The sequence below is a fragment of the Oncorhynchus mykiss genome, chromosome 12 (genome assembly GCF_057628025.1).
Source record: "Oncorhynchus mykiss isolate SJ-2025 chromosome 12, ASM5762802v1, whole genome shotgun sequence".
Lineage (NCBI taxonomy): Eukaryota > Metazoa > Chordata > Actinopteri > Salmoniformes > Salmonidae > Oncorhynchus > Oncorhynchus mykiss.
The window spans coordinates 39,689,389-39,711,180 of record NC_143033.1 but is presented as its reverse complement, the minus strand read 5'-3'; the positions used below and the strand labels follow the sequence as shown (position 1 = coordinate 39,711,180).

The window sequence follows — 21,792 nt, the reverse complement described above, 5'->3', positions numbered from 1 at the left end:
GCATTGTCATATTGGCACAACATTAATGGAGTCAAATAAAGATGTATGCCAACCTTGGCCTTGTCTGTTGGTTTTTCTGCATATAATTTTGTTTAAGTACAGATCCTATTTCGAAGCAGAAAACCATTCAAATGAGGTTCGATGGGTTACTCACAGTTTTTCAGAAAAATTAGCAAAAGTCACAACCCTGCTGCTGCGGTCATCCGATGGCAGTGGCATTACCATATTCTTCAGAGGATGCTGTAATGAGATAAATAATGTAGTCTAAGCTACTGAAACAGTCATTTTTTACAAGATTACATCATGACAGCAGTGTTTGAATCTTATTAAAGAGATGGAGTCCAGGCAGGCTACTTTAGGAAGGTTTTTGAGTGGACATGCACTGTGTGAACAAAAGTATGTGGACACCTGCTCGCCAAAGATTTAATTCCAAAATCATGGGCATTAACATGGAGTTGGTCCCCACCCCTTTGCTGCTATAACAGCCTCCACTCTTCTGGGACGGCTTTGCACTAGGTGTGGGAACATTGCTGTGGGGACTTGCTTCCATTCAGCCACAAGCATTAGTGAGGTCGGGCACTGATGTTGGGCAATTAGGCCTGGCTTGCAGTCGGCGTTCCAATTCATCTGAGTTGCTTGATGGGTCTGAGGTCGGGGCTCTGTGCAGGCCAGTCAAGTTCTTCCACACCGATCTCGACAAACCATTTCTGTATGGACCCCGCTTTATGCATGGGGATTGTCATGCTGAACAGGAAAGGGCCTTCCACAAAGCACAGAATTGTCTAGAATGTAATTGTAGCTTTAAGATTTCTGGAACACTGGGCCTCCCGGGTGGCGCAGTGGTTAAGGGCGCTGTACTGCAGCGCCAGCTGTGCCATCAGAGACTCTGGGTTCGCGCCCAGGCTCTGTCGTAACCGGCCGCGACCGGGAGGTCTGTGGGGCGACGCACAATTGGCCTAGCGTCGTCCGGGTTAGGGAGGGCTTGGCCGGTAGGAATGTCCTTGTCTCATCGCGCACCAGCGACTCCTGTGGCGGGCCGGGCGCAGGTGCACGGTGTTTCCTCCGACACGTCTTCCGGGTTGGATGCGCACCGTGTTAAGAAGCAGTGCGGCTTGGTTGGGTTGTGTATCGGAGGACGCATGACTTTCAACCTTCGTCTCTCCGGAGCCCGTATGAGAGTTGTAGCGATGAGACAAGATAGTAGCTACTAAAACAATTGGATACCACGAAATTGGGGAGAAAAAGGGGTAAAAAAAATAATAATTCTGGAACTCCGTAGTGAGTGTTGCAACCGAGGACAGATGATTTTTACATCCTGTTCTGTGATATCTTTTTGCCAGTCCTGTCTGGTCCAGCGACGGTGGGTTTGTGCCCATAGGTGACGTTGTTGCCGGTGTTGTCTGGTGAGGACCTGCCTTACAACAGGCCTACAAGCCCCCAGTCCAACCTCTGTCAGCCTATTGCAGTTGTTGCCATCCTGTACCTGTCCTGAAGGTGTGATGTACTGATCCTGTGCAGGTGTTACATGGTCTGCCACTGCGAGGATAATCAGCTGTTCGTCCTGTTCCGAATTTGAATTTTGAGTTTTATTTTCATGATCTTCCATACGTTACAGTAATTCAATTACCATCACATCTGTATTTCTTTTTGAGAAGCTGTGGTGGTTCTAGTCAACAGCCAGGTGCATTTTTGTATTGACACACTAACTCCTCTCTTGTTCTTTGTGACCAGGCTCTCCATCAGCTCCTTCGTTCTCCATTGGCGCTGGCTCCAAAACATCAGGGGCGCGCCAGAGGCTACAGGCCCGAAGGCAGCACCCCAGGAAGAAGTAGCCTAGCCAGGTGTGGTAGCATCTGGCATAGCCTGGAACCCCTTACCCATTCAGCACTGCCATGACATCCTCCAGAGGAGCTGAACGGATACTTCTATGGCTAACATATTGTAACCCCAGTCAGACCCAACAGCCCTCCCTAGCTTTCTGTTCCCCTGGCTGGGCTGGCCCCCTTTGTGGTACAGGGTTAGCAGAGGAGCACACACTCCAACTAGGAAGTCTACCGCTCTACTGATTGTGTAGCCACTCTCACAGTGAGGAAAAGAAAGGGGGATATGGAGGCAAAACAATAGTGTGTTATACTTGAAAGAGAAAAGACTATTGAAATCCTTTAGACTTTGAGGGAAGCATATCCAATTAAAAAAAACTATGTCCCGGCTTTTGGATTTCCCCTACTACGGCCGTTTCATGACACGTTTTTGACAGTCGAATCGAGACGCGTGCTTACACTTGTTTTTGTATGAAATTCTAAGCAGGGCTGTGTTAACGGCTTATACAAGGGCTGAACGTGTTTTTCTGACATATGCCCACGGTCAAAATGGGGCTCGCGTATAGTATAATTTGTGGATTTATCCAGCTGTACATGGAAACCATACTATATAGGAGGTGTTGACCGTTTTGAGATAATGAATTGTTTATTTTAAAGACATTTTTAATTCGGGTTAATGAAGACTGGTATGTGGCATCTCTGCACTAGTTAGGCCTTAGCTGTTTTTGAATGAGTGCTTTGTGTATTGGTCCCAGATATGTCCTTTTATTGTACAGTATCACAGACACTGGGAAGCATTCCTGCAATGTCATTTTTATACTTGTTTGATCCTAAATGACAGAATAAGGTAAACAATAAAATCCTTTATCAGAATGCCATCATGGGATCAGTTAAACATAACACATGTAAACAAAATGTGGAGTTTCAGGGTAGTAGTCATTAATGGGTCAATATTGTGTTGGTGTAAATAGGTTACCCTGGACTTGTGCTGAAAACCAAAGCCAATACTTAAGGTTTGACCTACAAAATAATCTCTTCTACCGCCTAGTCTAGGACAAAAAGGACCCATGAAAGGTATCTCATTTTCCCCACTACTCCTGCTCTCACCATAGTGGGGGCATTCAAAACAGATCTGGGGACTGGTTGAGAATCTTAGAAAATCCTTCCTTTTTTTCTTGAAGTAACTTCTCCTGAGGATTGGATTGCATTGGCTGGGTAAAAGCAAGCTACTGTACTTTCCACCTATCCTAACCTATGTATTACTACAAGAAAGTAAGGATGCATTTTAAACGTGGTTATTAAGAGCAGGTGTGCTATGGGAGGGAGGGGTAACGTGGTCCTGGAGAGCCATAGGGGATGGAGTCTTTCCCAGCACTGAACACCGATTCAACTAGTCAGTCTTGATTGATGAAGACCCTGCTTGATCACAAACATCTGGGCATTGTACCACAAGACCCCATGCATCTGCATACTATCAAAACCAAGATGAGTGCATTTATAAGAGAATTGAATTTGGAGTGTACATGCTCTTAAGCGTTGCAGATAGACATACTTTACGTGCGCCTTCAGCAGTCAAACCGCTTTCCCCTCCCCTGTATGATTCCCCTCAAGTCTTTTCTGGTGTTTTTAGCTTGTTACTATTTTTGCCTCGGTGAGTCTGGCTTGGAGGAAGTAATGTGGTGAATGGCGGCATATTGCTAGTGCCGGACGTGGTTTTACCCGCACGCTCAATGGGTGATGTTCTGAGTTTTGTTGGGACTTTTTAATTTATTGATGAATGTGTTTGAGTGTGACAATACAACTGGATTAACAAATGTGCACAGCAGGAGAGGTGTTCTTTTCATTAATGCTGGATCAAAACTCAGGACTAAAGGAACTGGAGGGTAATTCTCTTTCAAGTCAAGTCAAACCTAACCTCTTTGTGCGCTAAACATGACTAACCATGTAGGTTAAAATTACCTCGGGTGTTGAATCGGTTCTTAATTGGGCCGCCCCTCTTGAGACAGAACTAGGATTTTGAATACTAATTTTTAATCGGAACCTCTCCTGGTCGAGCCAATTAGGCTAGTTATTGTGAGAGGTGTGTGAATGTGTGTGGGGGTCATGATTTGGCTAAATAGTGTCAATGTACACAACCTTTATTTTTGTATTAAGGCAGGTTGCCTTTTAGAATTCCTTCAAGCTTGGCTCACTGAGACAATTGGTCTAGTTTATAGAATTTAAGGTTTCCTCAACCGTAATGAAATTGTGGAATAAAGGCGTCTAAAAGTTTCCCTTTGTAAGAGCTCCACTTTTTTATAGGAGAGCATACTGGGTCTGCTACTGTATGGGTACTGTAAATGATTGCTGTCTGTCTGATCATTGTGTACAGTACAAGCCTGACAAACGTGAATTGTGTAGCTTTAGACTTGAATGAGACTTGTGGCTTTGTGTGTTACTGTGTGAGGTGTGTGTGTGTAGAAAGACTGACTTGAATGTGAGTTTATTTTTGCTGGGACTAAAGTCCCCTGTTCATTCGTTTAAATTATATTTTAATGTATCATTCTACGGTGTAACTATGTATGATACCCATGTTATACTTAAATCCCTTTTAAAACAATTGATAGCACCCCACCTCAGTTATCTGGAAGTGAAGTGAGATCAATGAAGTCTGCCCTGTGGTCATTTTTGACTGACAGCTTTTGAAAGAAGGCTGTTTTTTGTTTTGCTCAGTTTACCAGGCTTGTTTTTACTTCTTGTGATATCTGCTTATGACAGATGGGTGGACAATGTGCTGAAGGTCAACTCAAACCATATTGAATGGCCTGGCCACCTTGTTTGTTCCCATAGACAGGACTTTATAATTGTCTTATCTTGTTGGTTCAGATTTTGCGTATGCACGAAACATTGAATGTAGTATATTTAACCAGTCACATTTTTGGGTTCATAATACATAGACCCTTTTGTGCTTTACCCATTTGTAAATCAAACAGTCATTTACCCTTGTGCAGAGCTGTGTAAATAAGTCGTGTTTAACATTTGGACTTGTGGATTTAATCAAGGACCAAGGATTTACCATGTGTTTATTTTGTTGAAGCTTCAAATGACAATTACTTTTTATAACATGGAAAGTGTTCGAGCGGTATATTACTGTGAATGGGAACGCAAACATCGGCTCACAATGGGCAATTCGAGAGGAGAGTAAATGTGCAGACATGGGCAGCGTATTATAACATTCTCATGTCTTAAATGTACTGTTTTTAAATAAAATGTGATAAAGATCTTAGTGACTGGTCTGTCTGAAGATGTCTACACATTTGAACCGATCAAAAAAAAAAGATTGGCTGTGTTTTATGAGGAATACACATGGTCAAGGGTACAAGTAACAGACAAATACAAAGGTGTTTCATAAGATTCAGTACCCTCCAATATCAGAACTTGACTGGGTAGAATGTCACTGCTGGATTATAGGTAGCCAATCATTGTCACCATGACTAAGCTTTCCCAACGTGGCACAGCCTAGCTTCGATGTCGACTGGAGTTGGGGCAAAAATATAGCTTGTCTAAATGACCGCCAAGGCACCCAAAGCCAGTTCCTTTGAAGGGTCAGTCTTCATTCCACTTTAGCCTTTTTTCTATTTGCTCTTCCTGAGGTATTTGTCTGTTCCTCAGTGGCTTTGGGCTCCAGAGCCTCCTTATCCCCATCTTTCTTTTTCTTCCTCTTCTTCTTCACTCCTCCTGAAGTTTCTGTATTTTCCTCTGTGGGTTTGGCTTCCTCAGCCATGTCTATATCCTTGGTGGTGCTAATCGGCTCCTGAACCTCATGTATGTCCTTACTGGCAGAAGGACTACTTGGACTCATCTCAGCGACCGGATTGCTATAACAGTGAAGACGAGCATTAACAATGTTGCATTTCTGTTTAACTTCAGACAGCAACGGTATAATCTTGACTTTTTCTAAGTTGCCTTGCTTTTACGGAATGTATAACTGTTACTCACAGTGTTTCGGAGGCTTGCTCTTCTAGACTCTGTGCTGTGTGTCGCTCCAGCAGGGCCACAAAGAAGCCATGGGTGAGGGTTTTGGTGGTGCTGGCTCTGAGACACTTTGTGAGGGGAGCCAGGCCACGCTCGGGCCACTGCAGGAGCAGTGGAACCAGCCTGCAGAAACAGCCGGTGTCTCAGATCATAAGTTTACACAATGCTATACTGTTCTTATGATCATAAACACAGGTCACATACTCGGTTCCATGATAAATCTATTTGGGAATTGATGATTAGAGGTTAAGCAGCAAAGCTGGTGAAACCCTAATGTATTTGTTGGCATTGATTATTTTCTGCCAATTTGTGAAAACGCAAATTCCCGTGAGATGGTAAGGCCTAGGTTGCAACCATGCATGACGGTAAGGGGCCACACCCTCATCCATTACTGTGCATATTGACCAAATGGTGTTGCTATAACAAGCAAGTGAAAGGTCACGCCCCTCACCCAGTGTGACCTAGAGTCCTGAAATCCAGTATATAGGTTCCTCTCCTCAAAAGGAAGAAATATGCTTCAAGGTCCCATGATGGGTTTTCTGCCATTTTGAATTTGGTTTACACTTGAAACGCTACTCCTCTGGGACCGATATGCACAAAACTTGAGACTTGGCATCTATGGACCAAAATAGCATCTCAAACAACATGGCTGCTACTGACCAATAAATAGTAATGTGGGTGTGGTCTGGCACAAATGCATAACTCCAACATGGATATTCATTTGCAGCACATATACCAAATACTGTCAAGACTCAACATATCTAAGCACATTCAAATCGACCACACGGTGGCGCTACAACAGGCACGTTTATCTCTTGGATCAGTTCGACTGATTAAATTTGGTACACATGCTCAGAGATATGTGTCGAGCTAACCTGTAAAATATGGTTCAGTTTGGCTGCATGATGGTGCTGTTGGACCAAGAAAAAAAAAAATCATGCAAGCTCATAGCGGCCATATTGTTTGAGCAAGAGTCTTGGAAAATTGTGTTTGAAGATGTGCATCTATAGATGGTACAGTCGTGGCCAAAAGTTTTGAGAATGACATTAATTTCCACAAAGTTTGCTGCTTCAATATCTTTAGATATGTCAGATGTTACTATGGAATACTGAAGTATAATTACAAGCATTTCATAAGTGTCAAATGCTTTTATTGACAATTACATGAAGTTGATGCAAAGAGTCAATATTTGCAGTGTTGATCCTTCTTTTTCAAGACCTCTGCAATCTGCTCTGGCATGCTGTCAATGAACTTCTGGGCCACATCCTGACTGGTGGCAGCCCATTCTAGTATAATCAATGCTTGGAGTTTGTCAGAATTTGTGGGTTTTTGTTTGTCTACCAGCCTCTTGAGGATTGATCAATGGGAGTTCTCAATGGGATTAAGGTCTGGGGAGTTTCCTGGCCATGGACCCAAAATATTGATGTTTTGTTCTCCAAGCCACTTAGTTATCACTTTTGCAAGGTGGCAAGGTGCTCTATCATGCTGGGAAAGGCATTGTTCTTTACCAAACTGTTCCTGGATGGTTGGGAGAAGTTGCTCTTGGAGGATGTGTTGGTACCATTCTTTATTCATGGCTGTGTTAGGCAACATTGTGAGTGAGCCCACTCCCTTGGCTGAGAATCAACCCCACACATGAATGGTCTCAGGATGTTTTACTGTTGTCATGACACAGGACTGATGGTAGCGCTCACCTTGTCTTCTCCGGACATGCTTTTTTCCGGATTCCCCAAACAATCGGAAAGGGGATTCATCAGAGAAAATTACTTTAACCCAGTCCTCAGCAGTCCAATCTCTGTCCCTGATGTTTTTCCTGGAGATAATTGGTTTATTTGCTGCCCTTCTTGACACCAGGCCATCCTCCAAAAGTCTTCGCCTCACTGTGCGTGCAGATGCACTCACACCTGCCTGCTGCCATTCCTGAGCAAGCTCTGTACTGGTGGTGCCCGATCCCGCAGCTGAATCAACTTTAGGAGACGTTCCTGGCGCTTGCTGGACTTTCTTGGGCTCCCTGAAGCCTTCTTCACAATTGAACCGCTCTCCTTGAGTTCTTGATGATCCGATAAATGGTTGATTTAGGTGCAATCTTACTGGCAGCAATATCCTTGCCTGTGAAGCCCTTTTTGTGCAAAGCAATGATGACACGTGTTTCCTTGTAGGTAACCATGGTTGAGGAAGTTCAATGATTCCAAACACCATCCTCCTTTTGAAGCTTCCAGTCTGTTATTTGAACTCAATCAGCATGACAGAGTGATCTCCAGCCTTGTCGTCGTCAACACTCACACCTGTGTTAACGAGAGAATCACTGACATGATGTCAGCTGGTCCTTTTGTGGCAGGGCTGAAATGCAGTGGAAATGTTTTTGGGGGATTCAGTTCATTTGCATTGCAAAGAGGGACTTTGCAATTCATCCGATCACTCTGCATAACATTCTGGAGTATATGCAAATTGCCATCATACAAACTGAGGCAGCAGACTTTGAAAATTGATGTCATTCTCAAAACTTTTGGCCACGAATGTATATACCAAAAATGGTGCCAATCAGTCCAGCGGTTCTGTAGAGGAATATGTTTTAAAGTAGTCAACAATTTCAAAAAATGGTAAAATACATAAATGTATTGCATTATGTTTGATTTTGAGTTCTGATATTTGGTAAACAGTACAGAAATAGCTCATCCTAGGGCAATTTGTCCTGATGGTGGCACAGTGGGCACACAGCTGAAACCCAGCAAAGCTACTTGCAGCTTTAATATACATTTCTGTTCCCTACCTGAAACCTGGGTTCTGCAGCAGGCAGGCGGCCACCACTTGCTCGTTCTCCTCGGTATGGATTGAGCAGGTGGAGTACACCACACGTTGCAGACGGGGGAAGCGCAAGGCATGGTTGAGACAGTGCAGCTGGAACGCTGCCAGGGCCTGCAGACGACGCTTGTCCTGCTCCTTTTGGGAGGGTGAGGCCTCGTCCCGCAGACACACCATCCCTGAGAGAAAAACACACAAATATTATTTTGAATCAACAATGACATTGAGAGTACAAAGAAGGTACTTGTTTTAGAGGTCATACAGATACTTTGACTTGAGTCCTTCTGGGTCATTGAGGTACATCTTTCTGGAGTAATAAACAAGCATCTAAACATATATATTTTGTTTTGAGGATACCAGGCAGACCGGTTGTGTTGTTACCTGATCCGCTGCACGACGGGTCCAGCAGGATGTACTCCACATCTTTATACTGCGGCCCGTCCGGGTCCACCTTTAGGAAGTCCTGATTGGCCAGCTGCTGACATGTAACTCCGGCGCGGAGCAGGAGAGTGGACATGGTGGAGAGACGCTTGGCATCCAGGTCGAAGGCAAACAGCCTCCTTCAACATGGGCCAGAGAAAAGAGGTTTGGGTCAAAGGTAAAAGGTGAGGCAAGTAACCTTTACAACGTGCTTTGAAATTTCATCAAAATTGATATCCTTTTGTAACCTACTCTTTTTCAGGATTAACATCACAAACTTGTTAATACCCTATTCCTACTAGACAATAGTTTCCCAGAACCATAAAAAGTACAGTGTACAAAACATTAAGAACACCTTCCAAATATTGAGTTGCAACCCACCTCCCCTTTTGCCCTCAGAACCGCCTCAATTCATTGGGGCATGGACTCTACAAGGTGTCAAGCGTTTCACAGGGATGCTGGCCCATGTTCACTCCAATGCTTCCCACAGTTGTGTCAAGTTGGCTGAATGTCCTTTGGGTGGTGGACCATTCTTGATACACATGGGGAAACTGTTAAGCGTGAAAAACCCAGCAGTGTTGCAAGTCTTGACACAAACTGGAGTGCGCCTGGCACCATACCCTGTTCAAAGGCACTTACATATTTTTTCTTGCACATTCACCCTCAATGGCGCACACACTATCCATGTCTCAGTTGGCTAAAAAATCTGTTAAACTGTTTCCTCTCCGGATTTAACAAGTGACATCAAAAAGGGATCATAGTTTTTACATGGATTGACCTGATCAGTCTCTGTCATGGAAAGAGAAAGTGTCCTTCATTTTTGTACATGGCATTTAGTCCAGGATTAGGCTTAATCTGGGTCTGGGAAAAGTAATCAAGTTTTACCCTTTGTTTTTCATGATGGCAGCGAGGTGGCTGGTTTTGTTCCCCGGTGCTGCACAAGCGTCCAGGACGTGGCTGCCTGTAGGAGGGTTCAGGAGGTATGCAGGGAGACAGCTGGCCTGTTGGGATATAAGGTAGACAGTAGTACACGGGCAAGTCCATAGGCCCTTTCAGAATACCTTCAAATTATTCTGGGATTAATTTCTATCAGAATAGATCTGACAAGGTAATCTCATCCAATCATGTACAGATCAGTGATGAACGGACGCATTGAAAGTCCTCACCTTGTCTTGTAGAATGATGTGGCCAGCCTTGTACAGATTGTGGTCATGGAAGTCTGTCTTTGGAGAGAAAACCAGCAGGTCTGAAAGGTGCAGGTCACCCACAAAGGATTTCCCCTTCAGATTCAGGTCATCGAGCCTGGACATCAGAAACACACATTCCATTTACCTCATGTCAACCTCAGTCAATAGAATAAACAGGGAAGGAAGAAACATCAAAGGCCCGTCCCTGACTGACCTGTAGGCTTGTCCCAAGTAGGAGAAGCCCTCTCTCTTGAAGTAATCGATGGCGTCCTTCACTGTGGTCTTTAACGTGTTCACACGCACATACCTTGGGAGCTGATCGCCTGGGGAAGGAGAAAATGTCTATTCTTTAACAAAAAGGAGAGAAACATTTAAAGACCAACTACCACTTTAAAAAAAACATATAGTTTAGAAAACAGCCTGTGTGGCATCAATATGACCCAAAACATTTATTCTACTGTCAAAATTGACTACAAAGTGTAAAAAGTATAATTTTGGTCAAAAAGTCGGTCTCATCCAAAACCGAGTTTTGTGAGATTTGTGGTTGACTGCATCACAGCGTAAATTAAGGTTGGGTTTGTTTCAATACTGCCCACAGCTGGCAGCACACAAGTAATCATAAATTCTGAGTGTAGCTGCACATGACCTGTGGTAAATTTGGGTTGACTTTGGAAATCCCTATGGGGATTAGTTAGTGGGCCATCGGTAAAATACACAATATACATGGGACAATATGTTAATTCTAATAGCTCCAAATTTGTATTACCTCCAACTATAAATTGTAGAAATTCATATTCAAATCCTTTAATGAGAACTAAAGGTGTGCAACATGAAACACAATTATTGATGGTCCCTAACAAAGCTATTCAAAGTCAAAACAATATTGCCATGGTTGCACACCAGCACGCTGAAGCTACACTGAACAAAAATAAACGCAACATGTAAAGTGTTGGTGAAATAAAACATTTCCACACGAACAAAAACTTATTTCTCCCATATTTTGTGCACTAATTTGTTTACATCCCTGTTAGTGAGCATTTCTCCTTTGCCAAGAATCCATCCAGCATATCAAGAAGCTGATTAAAGAGCATGATCATTACAAAGGTGCATCTGGTGCTGGGGACAATAAAAGGCCATTCTAAAATATGCAGTTTTGTCACAACACATTGCCACAGATGTCTCAAGTTTTGAGGGAGTGTGCAATTGGCATGCTGACTCCAGAGCTGTTGCCAGAGAATTTAATATTCAATTCTCTACCATAAGCCGCCTCCAATGTCATTTTAGATCAGGGATGGGCAGCTGGCAGCCACCCTTTTATGAACTCAGTCGGGGTCTCAGCTTACTGTTGAGAGTTAGAATAATAGAATACACAAACTTTTATCTCCGCCCCATGGCAAAATGTGTAGAATTGCATAAAATGTGTTGTACAATTGCAAAATCATCTCTCCGCCTCATGGCAAAATGTGTAGAATTCAAATTGCCATCGATATAATGCAATTGTGTTTATTGTCTGGATATTTTGTCGTCGACATTTGGAAAGTTTACCAACAAATTTGCTGTTTCCATCAGGTCTGTCATGACATTCTTTATCCAACGTACTGGTTACAAGCTAGGTTTCCATCCAATTGGCGACTGATTTGGATGCAAATCTAAAAAAATCAGCATAAAAACACATGTACATTTTCCCACCAGAGATGTTTCCATCAAATTAACTTTGAGGGTAAAATACGGTGTGTGATGACGTAGTGCACATAAAAACAATTATGCGGTTAAATTCTCATGTACCGAATAAACAAATACAAGTTAAATGGGTTTCCATCGCATTTTCAACCGCACTGATGGTTTTGTCACAAACAATGTTGAGTGTATATAGCGAATGTGCCCACTTTGGTATTGGCACATATGCTCTATAGCCTATTGAACATCTCGCGGATACAGTCCTATGCCACTCATCTCTTGGAAGCCCAAATGTCTTGTTTTCTAACAGGAGTAATAGGGATCAATCAATATAACCTTCAGGCTGCTGGAGACTGGAAGAGAGCAGGTCCTGGTTGCGGCTGACCTTCTGCTTGATCTTCATGCGGGCTAGGGCAGCCTGCAGTCTAGAGCGGTGTTTCATCATCAGCGCCTTCCAGGCCCCGCCACACTTCAGCCCCTTACCAATGACCAGGTCATACACCAGAACCTGCGTAGTGTGAACAGGACCAAACAAGAGGTAAGCTACCAGCCAAAGTGTTGGAGCAGTGTTCTTCATTCCTGGTTCTGGGAATCTGAACCACAGGGTGTGCAGGCTTTTGTTCTAACACACCTGATTCAATTACAGTAGCTAATCAGGTTTGTTTGTTATGGGCAGAAACAAATGCCTGCATATTATGACCTGTGGGTTCCCAGGACCAGGCTTGAAGAACTCTGTTGGAGGGACTGAATGGAGTTTGTTCAAAAAGGCATGACGGGGAAGATAATTGTATCCATGTGTTTCACATTACCTTGGCCAGATTCATTTTTATCTTGGTCTGTTTGAGGAGCTTGGTGGACTCAATGATCTCTTGAAGGATGGATGAAAACTTCTGTGTCTCACACACCAGGGCAAAAAGCTGCTTGATATTCTGGTGAGGTGAGAGCATTATAACAATATTAACACAATACTGTTGTAAGTCTCTTTACACACAGGATTTTTAGCTTCTAGGCATGACCAGCAAGTTATAGCCTATGTGATGTGTACGTGTTAGCTACATGGTAAATGTTAACAACGCAAGAAGTTAGCTAGCTAATAATAGCGAACGCTACTCAGTAAACTAGTAATTACCTGAAATTTACTATCGTAAACCAAAGTCTTTACAGTAGCCTGCTTCCTCTCCACTTTCTCGAGAATCTCGGCAGCTTTCGCGTACAAAGCCATTGCTATACAACTAATTTACCGTATTTTTTAAAAAGAGAATGTATTATCATTAGCTATGTACATGAATATACGACACCCACGTTTCCGCAAGCGGACAATATACTTTACGGCTTGCTGAAAAAAAGGTTTACGTTAGGACTCAAAGTTCTCTGCTGCTGACTTCAGTAACTGATTTTTTTTAATGCATGTGTAAAGCAAATTCGATTAGTCCTTATCATACAGTTAATAACGACAGCAATATTGTTACTATTTAAACACAACTATATTGCTAGCTGAACAAAGCTGCAGCCACAGCAAGTAGCTAAAGAGCCTCTTGTGTCAAAGGAGTTTGCTAGCTAGCGTGCTAGCTGTGTTATTAGAATAGCTAGTGCTAACGTGGCACAAACTCGGCGAAGATGGAGTTTGCAGCTCTTTTTGCCTTGACCTTATTAATAGGAATGCTAATAATTTTGGTCGCCGTCGCAGTGGGAAAGCAGAAAGGAGAAATAAGTAAACAACTAGAGCAGAATGAAGAAGACTCAGTTGGTAAGTTGCTCTCTTAACTTGTTTGCATATTATATGTCTTCTTGTCGAGATGGATTGCTATTCTATTACTTTAGCTAGCTGTGAATGTGTTAAACAGGTGCAATTTACACACACTGTAATATCAGCCCTTTACGATAGTAACAATATCTGTACTCATTTAAAAGTATTGGCACCAGGTCCAAAAGGTTTAAATGTAGCCAACCACAAACTTGTTGCTGGAGGAAAAGTTATGGAAGAAAGTTTGAATGAAATGGTGACTAAAACATTGTATTATTGTTACAGAATTGTACATGTTTTATTAATCAACATCTTACGGTTCCCAGAGGAGAAATCAACCTGAACATTTTGATAATGAGAAACAAGGTATAGGCTACCTACACTATATATACAAAAGTATGTGGACACACCTTCAAATTAGTGGATTTGGCTATTTCAGCCACATCTGTTGCTGACAGGTGTATAAAATCGAGCACACAGCCATCTCTATAGACAAACATTGGCTGTAGAATGGCCTTACTGGAGAGCTCAGTGACTTTTCAACGTGGCACCGTCATAAGATGCCACCTTTCCAACAGGTCAGTTCGTCAAATTTCTGCCCTGCTAGAGCTGCCCCAGTCAACTGTAAGTGCTGTTATTGTGAAGTGGAAACGTCTCGGAGCAACAACGGCTTAGCCGTGAAGTGGTAGGCCACACAAACTCACGGAACTGGGTTACAACACTCACTACCAAGTGCCAAACTGCCTCTGGAAGCAACGTCAGCACGAGAACTGTTGATCGGGAGCTTTGTGAAATGGGTTTCACTGGCCGAGCAGCCGCACACAAGCATAAGTTCATCATGCGCAATGCCAAGCGTCGGCTGGACTGGTGTAAATCTCGCCACCATTGGACTCTTCAGCAGTGGAAACGTGTTCTCTGGAGTGATGAATCACGCTTAACCATCTAGCAGTCCGACGGACGGATCTGGGTTTGGCGGATGCCAGGAGAACGCTACCTGCCCAAATGCATAGTGCCAACTGTAAAGTGTGGTGAAGGGGGAATAGTGGTCTAGGGCAGTTTTTCATGGTTTGGACAATGCCCCTTAGTTCCAGTGAAGGGAAATCTTAACACTACAGCATACAATTACATTCTAGATGACTCTGTGCTTTCAACTTTGTGGCAACAGTTTGGGGAAGGCCCTTTCCTGTATCGTCATAAGCAGGCCCTTTCCTGTACCAGCATGACAATGCCCATGTGCACAAAGCGAAGTATATACAGAAATGGTTTGTCAAGATTGGTGTGGAAGAACTTGACTGGCCTTGAGTCCAGACCTCAACCCCATCGAACACCTTTGGGATGAATTCGAACATCGACTGCGAGCCAGGCCTAATCGCCCAACATCAGTGCCCGACCTCACTTATGCTCTTGTGGCTGAATGGAAGAAAGTCCCCGCAGCAATGTTCCAACATCTAGTGGGAATCTGTCCCAGAAGAGTGGAGGCTGTTACAGCATCAAAGGGGGACCAACTCCATATTAATGCCCATGATTTTAGAATATGTTCAACGAGCAGGTGTCACAGACTTTTGTTCATGTAGTGTATCTTGGTTAGCCTCTATGGAAGGTACTAGAAAGTGTCTGCTTGAACGTCTTGTGTAATGTGATGCCAATTCATCCCCTGCAGCAGAGAGAAATGCAGTGAAGGCTCCCACTGCCAAGAAACAGAAACAACAACAGCGTCCTCGCAAGGAGAAAGCCCAGCAGCACACCTTCAGCCACCCTCTTCTAGCATCATCCTTGAAGGTGGGCCACGCTTTACACACTGAACTTTATATTTTCCATGTTTAGGCATACTCTGCCTATCTAATCAATTCTAAAAACCATCTCACAGGCCACAGTCTTGTGTAGTGCTCATCCAACAATGCTCACAGAACATAATGTAATGACAGTGGTGTGTGACGACGTTGCAGAATTATCGGATGCTTGATCATTGCTTGGCTCACTCGTGTGTGTGTGTGTGTGTGTGTGTGTCTCTCTCTCTCTCTCTCTCCCCAGAGTCACAGTGGAAATGTGACGTCCCTGGACTTCAGCAGCAACGGAAAGTACCTAGCCACCTGTGCTGACGACCGCACTGTCAGGATATGGAGCACCAAGGAATTCCTGGACAGAGACCACAAATGTCTGCGGGCCAACTTAGAGCTGGACCATGCCACACTGGTCCGTTTCAGCCCTGATTCAAGGTATATTTATACATGTGTACACACACACACACACACACTCTTGTCCATAACAAAGGGTACAGTTGAAGTCGGAAGTTTACATACACCTTAGCCATATACATTTAAACTCAGTTTTTCACAATTCCTGACATTTAATCAGAGTAAAAATTCCAGGGAATTTGGTCAGTTAGGATCACCACTTTATTTTACGAATGTGAAATGTCAGAATAATAGTAGAGAGAGTGATTTACTTCAGCTTTTATTTATTTGATCACATTCTCAGTGGTTTAGAAGTTTACATGGACTCAATTAGTATTTGGGAGCATTACCTTTAACTTCTTACGGCTGAGATTCCGTTAACGGGATCGATATGACAACAATTTTAAAGATAAACTTATTGTTAATCCTACCACAGTGTCCCGATTTCAAAAAGGCTTTAGGACGAAAGCACACCATCTGATTATGTTAGCTCAGTACCTAGTCACAGAAAAACACAGCCATTTTTCCAGCCAAAGAGAGCAGTCACAAAAAGCAGAAATGGAGATAAAATGAATCACTAACCTTTGATGATCTTCATCAGATGACACTCATAAGATTTCACGTTACATAATACATGTATGTTTTGTTCAATAAAGTTCATATTTATCAGAGGTCAACCGATTAATCGGAATGGCCGATTAATTAGGGCCGATTTCAAGTTTTCATAACTATCGGAAATCTGTATTTTAGGGCGCCGATTTCCGATTTTAAAAAAAATATATATATATAGTTTTTTTTATACATTTTATTTAACTAGGCAAGTCAGTTAAGAACACATTCTTATTTCCAATGACTGCCTAGGAACTGTGGGTTAACTGCCTTGTTCAGGGGCAGAACGACAGATTTTCACCTTGTCAGTTTAGGGGTTCCAATCTTGCAACCGCACAGTTAACTAGTCCAACGCTCTAACCATTACACTCCACGAGTAGCCTGCCTGTAACACGAATGCAGTAGAAGCCAAGGTAAATTGCTAGCTAGCATTAAACTTATCTTATAAAAAACAATCAATCATAATCACTAGTTATAACTACTAATCCAGTTTAGCAGGCAATATTAACCAGGTGAAATTGTGTCATTTCTCTTGCGTTCATTGCACGCAGAGTCAGGGTATATGCAACAGTTTGGGCTGCCTGGCTCATTGTGAACTAATTTGCCAGAATTTTACGTAATTATGACATACATTGAAGGTTGGGCAATGTAACAAGAATATTTAGACTTAGGGATGCCACCCGTTAGATAAAATACCGAACGGTTCCGTATTTCACTGAAATAATAAACGTTTTGTTTTCAAAATGATAGTTTCCGGATTCGATCATATTAATGACCAAAGGCTCGTATTTCTGTGTGTTATGTTATAATTAAGTCTGATTTGATAGAGCAGTCTGACTGAGCAGTAGCAGGCAGGCAGGCCCGTAATCATTCATTCAAACAGCACTTTCGTACGTTTTGCCAGAAGCTCTTCGCAAGCACAGCGCTGTTTATGACTTCAAGCCTATCAGCCTAATGGCTGGTGTAACCAATGTGAAATGGCTAGCTAGTTAGGTGGGTGTGCGCTAATACTGTTTCAAACGTCACTCGCTTTTAGATTTGGAGTAGTTATTCCCCTTGCGCTGCAAGGGCTACAGATTTTGTGGAGCGATGGGTAACAATGCTTCGAGTGTGGCTGTTGTCGATGTGTTCCTGGTTCGAGCTCAGGTAGGAGTGAGGAGGGGGACGGAAGCTATACTGTTACACTGGCAATACTATAGTGCCTATAAGAACATCCAATAGTCAAAGGTATATGAAATACAAATGGTATAGAGACAAATAGTCCTATAAATACTATATTTACTACAACCTAAAACCTCTTACCTTGGAATATTGAAGTCTCATGTTAAAAGGAACCACCAACTTTCATATGTTCTCATGTTCTGAGCAAGGAACTCAAACGTTAGCTTTTTTACACGGCACATATTGCACTTTTACTTCTCCGACACTTTGGCAGATTAATCGGTATCGGCTTTTTTGGTCCTCCAATAATCTGTATCGGCGTTGAAAAATCATAATCGGTCAACCTCTAATATTTATATCCTAAAATCTCAGTTTACGTTGGCGCGTTACGTTCAGTAATGTTTTGCTTTCAAAACATCCGGTGATTTTGCAGAGAGCCACATCAATTTACAGAAATACTCATAATAACTATTGATAAAAGATACAAGTGTTATGCATGGAACTTTAGATAAACTTCTCCTTAATGCAACCGCTGTGTCAGATTTCAAATAAGCTTTACTGAAAAAGCACACCATGCTATAATCTGAGTACAGCGCTCAGAGACCAAAACAAGCCATACAGATATCTGCCATGTTGTGGAGTCAACAGAAGTCAGAAATAGCATTATAAAATAGCATTATAAATATTCACTTACTTTCACTTACTTTTTATGATCTTCATCAGAATGCACTCCCAGGAATCCCAGCTCCAGTTTTGTTCGATAAAGTCCATAATTTATGTCCAAATACCTCCTTTTTGTTCGCGCCTTTAGTTCACAAATCCAAATTCACGACGCGCAGGCCAGACGAAAAGTCAAATTCCATTACAGTTCGTAGAAACATGTCAAACAATGTATAGAATCAATCTTTAGGATGTTTTTAACATAAATCTTCAATAATGTTTCAACCAGAGAATTCCTTTGTGTTTAGAAATGCAATGGAACGCAGCTACCTCTCACGGGAGCGCGCCTGACTGAGCTCATGGCCTTCTGGCAGACCCCTTACCCCATTAGCTCTTATTCTCTCCTCACAGTAGAAGCCTGAAACAAGGTTCTAAAGACTGTTGACATCTAGTGGAAGCCTTAGGAAGTGCAATTGGACCAAATTTACACTGGATTTTTTTCTCAGGTTTTTACCTGCCATATGAGTTCTGTTATACTCACAGACATCATTCAAACAGTTTCAGAAACTTTTTCTATCCAAATCTACTAATATGCATATCTTAGCTTCTGGGCCTGAGGAGCAGGCAGTTTACTCTGGGCACCTTATTCATCCAAGCTACTCAATACTGCCCCCCAGCCATAAGAAGTTAAATTGTTTAACTTGGGTCAAATGTTTCGGTTAGCCTTCCACAAGCTTCCCACAATAAGTTGGGTGAATCTTGGCCCATTCCTCCTGACAGAGCTGGTGTAACTGAGTCAGGTTTGTAGGCCTCTTTTCTTGCACATGCTTTTTCAGTTTTGCCTTGTTCTGATGGCCACTACTATACCTTAACTTTGTTGTCCTTAAGCCATTTTGCCACAACTTTGGAAGTATGCTTGGGGTCATTGTCCATTTGGAAGACCCATTTGCGACCAAGCTTTAACTGATGTCTTGAGATGTTGCTTCAATATATCCACATAATTTTCTTGCCTCATGATGATATCTATTTTGTGAAGTGCACCAGTCCCTCCTGCGGCAAAGCACCCCCACAACATGATGCTGTCACCCCCGTGCTTCACGGTTGGGATGGGGTTCTTCGGCTTGCAAGCCTCCCCCTTTTCCTCCCCCCTTTTCCTCCAAACATTACAATGGTCATTATGGCCAAACAGTTCAATTTTTGTTTCATCAGACCAGAGGACATTTCTCCAGAAAGTATGATCTTTGTTCCCATGTGCAGTTGCAAACCGTAGTCTGGCTTTTTTATGGCGGTTTTGGAGCAGTGGCTTCTTCCTTGCTGAGCGGCCTTTCAGATTATGTCGATATTGGACTCGTTTTACTGTAGATATAGATACTTTTGTACCTGGTTTCTCCACAAGGTCATTTGCTGTTGTTCTGGGATTGATTTGCACTTTTCGCACCAAAGTACGCTCATCTCTAGGAGACAGAACGCGTCTCCTTCCTGAGCGGTATGACGGCTGCGTGGTCCCATGGTGTTTATACTCGCGTGCTATTGTGTGTACAGATGAACGTGGTACCATCAGGCGTTTGTGAATTGCTCCCAAGGATGAACCAGACTTGTGGAGGTCTACAATTTATTTTCTGAGGTCTTGGCTGATTTCTTTTGATTTTCCCACGATGTCAAGCGAAGAGGCACTGAGTTTGAAGGTAGGCCTTGAAATACATCCACAATTGGTACACCTCCAATTGACTCAAATGATGTCAATTAGACTATCAGAAGCTTGTAAAGCCATGACATAATTTTCTGGAATTTTCCAAGCTGTTTAAAGGCACTCAACTTAATGTATGTAAACTTCTGACCCACTGGAATTGTGATACAGTGAAATAATCTGTCAGTAAACAATTGTTGGAAAAATTACTTGTCATGCACAAAGTAGATATCCTAACCGACTTGCCAAAACTATAGTTTGTGGAGTGGTTGAAAAACTAGTTTTAATGACTCCAACCTAAGTGTATGTAAACTTCCAACTTCAACTGTATATATAGATAGGTGGATAGAACCTCTTGTCTTTCTATACTTGCTCTGTCTTGGTATGAAGGGCCTTCATTACTTGGCTGGCTAACGGAGATACCATTCGCATCTTCAAGATGACCAAGAAGGATGATGGGAGCTTCACTTTCAAAGCTGCCCCTGAAGACTTCCCAAAGAAACACAAGGCCAATGTCATCAATATCGGCATCGCAGAGACTGGTATGATGGCTAAATGTAATCAGGCTGAATGATTAAAAGGCAGGAAGATGTGACTGCGTGATATGCAATTTTTTTTTAATTATGAATGTTATAAGTTATGGAAGAGACCCTTGTTCCAGTTGTTGTCTAAACTCTCATCGCTCTCCCTTTTTTGTTGTCTGTGTTCCAGGCAAGTTCATCATGAGTGCCTCCACCGACACCAACATCCTCATCTGGGACCTGAAAGGAGAGGTACTGGCTTCTATCATCACCAACCAGATGACCAACTCCTACGCTGCCATTTCACCCTGTGGAAGGTCAGTACAGTCCCCTGTGTGTGTGTGTGTGTGTGTGTGTGTGTGTGTGTGTGTGTGTGGGGGGGGGGGTATAGCTAATGTAATTGTGCTCTCAGGTAAATACATTTTGGATGATTTTGTCTTCAGGTTTGTGGCTTCCTGTGGCTTCACTCCTGACGTGAAGGTATGGGAGGTGTGCTTTGGGAAGGGTGGTGACTTCAAAGAGGTGAGCCGCGCCTTCGACCTGAAGGGCCATTCAGCAGGGGTCCACTCCTTTGCCTTCTCTAACGACTCACGCAGGTAAGGTATGCATAGCCTGGTATCCTATCGAAACATCCATGGTTGATTTCCATGAATGACATTATGATTACATTCCCCATTGATATTTGAAACGGTCTCCGATTTCCCCCAGAATGGCCACCGTCTCCAAGGACGGCACTTGGCGGCTGTGGGACACAGACGTGGAGTACAAGAAGCAACAAGACCCGTACCTCCTGAAGTCGGTGCCTTGCCAGTCGTCGGAAGGCAGCCGGGTGGCCCTGTCGCCAGACGCACGCGTGGTGGCTATCTCCAACGGCTGCAGCGTGGCCATGTACAGCACATCCACTGGTCAGCTGGAGGAGGAGTTCCACGGAGTCCACAGCGAGGAGATCACCGAGCTGAGGTTTGACATCAACAGCCGCTACCTGGTGTGCAGCGGGGACCGGGCGGTACGTGTGTTCCACAATGCGCCAGGTTACCGTGCAGCCATCCAGGACATGCAAGCCATGCTAAAGAACGCCCAGAACGAGGGTATGAAACAAAGGCTGCAGCAGCAGATACAGGAGGTGCAGAGCACGCTAGACACAGTGCTCACGGCACCCAAGGACTAAAGAACTAAAGACCCCCCGGGCTGGCTGTGTAGATCCCTCTTTCTATCTTTCTCACACTGCCTCTTCACAGAAGGGCCTGCAATTCGACTCCTGTCAGGGATGTGGCATTTACATGCTGGTTTTAATAAATCATGTGTTTCTACAGAAA

At 43.3% G+C, this 21,792-nt stretch overlaps 3 protein-coding genes across 5 annotated transcripts in view; 2 read left to right on the top strand and 1 right to left on the bottom strand.

Moving 5' to 3' along the window:
- LOC110537576 (uncharacterized) overlaps window positions 1–5,085 on the top strand; it is a 12,726-nt gene extending 7,641 nt beyond the window's left edge. For both annotated transcript variants that reach the window (XM_090192456.1, XM_090192455.1), the window contains exon 13: window positions 1,732–5,085. In XM_090192456.1, coding sequence (XP_090048582.1) covers window positions 1,732–1,832 — 101 coding nt within the window. In that variant the 3' untranslated portion in view covers window positions 1,833–5,085. The remainder of the gene's footprint in view (window positions 1–1,731) is intronic.
- On the bottom strand, window positions 4,866–13,539 carry nsun5 (NOP2/Sun RNA methyltransferase 5). The gene is made up of 10 exons (XM_021623726.3): window positions 13,050–13,539; window positions 12,730–12,849; window positions 12,257–12,428; window positions 10,458–10,566; window positions 10,223–10,358; window positions 9,942–10,057; window positions 9,018–9,196; window positions 8,605–8,815; window positions 5,799–5,957; window positions 4,866–5,677 (listed from the first exon to the last, which is right to left on the bottom strand). Exons 1-10 carry the CDS (start codon window positions 13,140–13,142, stop codon window positions 5,413–5,415), a joined length of 1,560 nt encoding a protein of 519 aa, XP_021479401.3. The 5' UTR covers window positions 13,143–13,539; the 3' UTR covers window positions 4,866–5,412.
- Window positions 12,765–21,792, top strand: LOC110537578 (transducin beta-like protein 2). Of its 2 annotated transcripts, none has more exons than XM_090192458.1 (7): window positions 12,765–12,857; window positions 15,325–15,443; window positions 15,696–15,880; window positions 20,346–20,497; window positions 20,667–20,793; window positions 20,920–21,072; window positions 21,185–21,792. In XM_090192458.1, the coding sequence occupies exons 4-7, from the start codon at window positions 20,395–20,397 to the stop codon at window positions 21,642–21,644; spliced, it is 843 nt and encodes a 280-aa protein (XP_090048584.1). In that variant the 5' UTR covers window positions 12,765–12,857; window positions 15,325–15,443; window positions 15,696–15,880; window positions 20,346–20,394; the 3' UTR covers window positions 21,645–21,792. The 2 variants fall into 2 exon arrangements, with proteins under 2 accessions (XP_090048584.1, XP_021479402.1); XM_021623727.3 differs by lacking the exon at window positions 12,765–12,857 and adding an exon at window positions 13,259–13,667.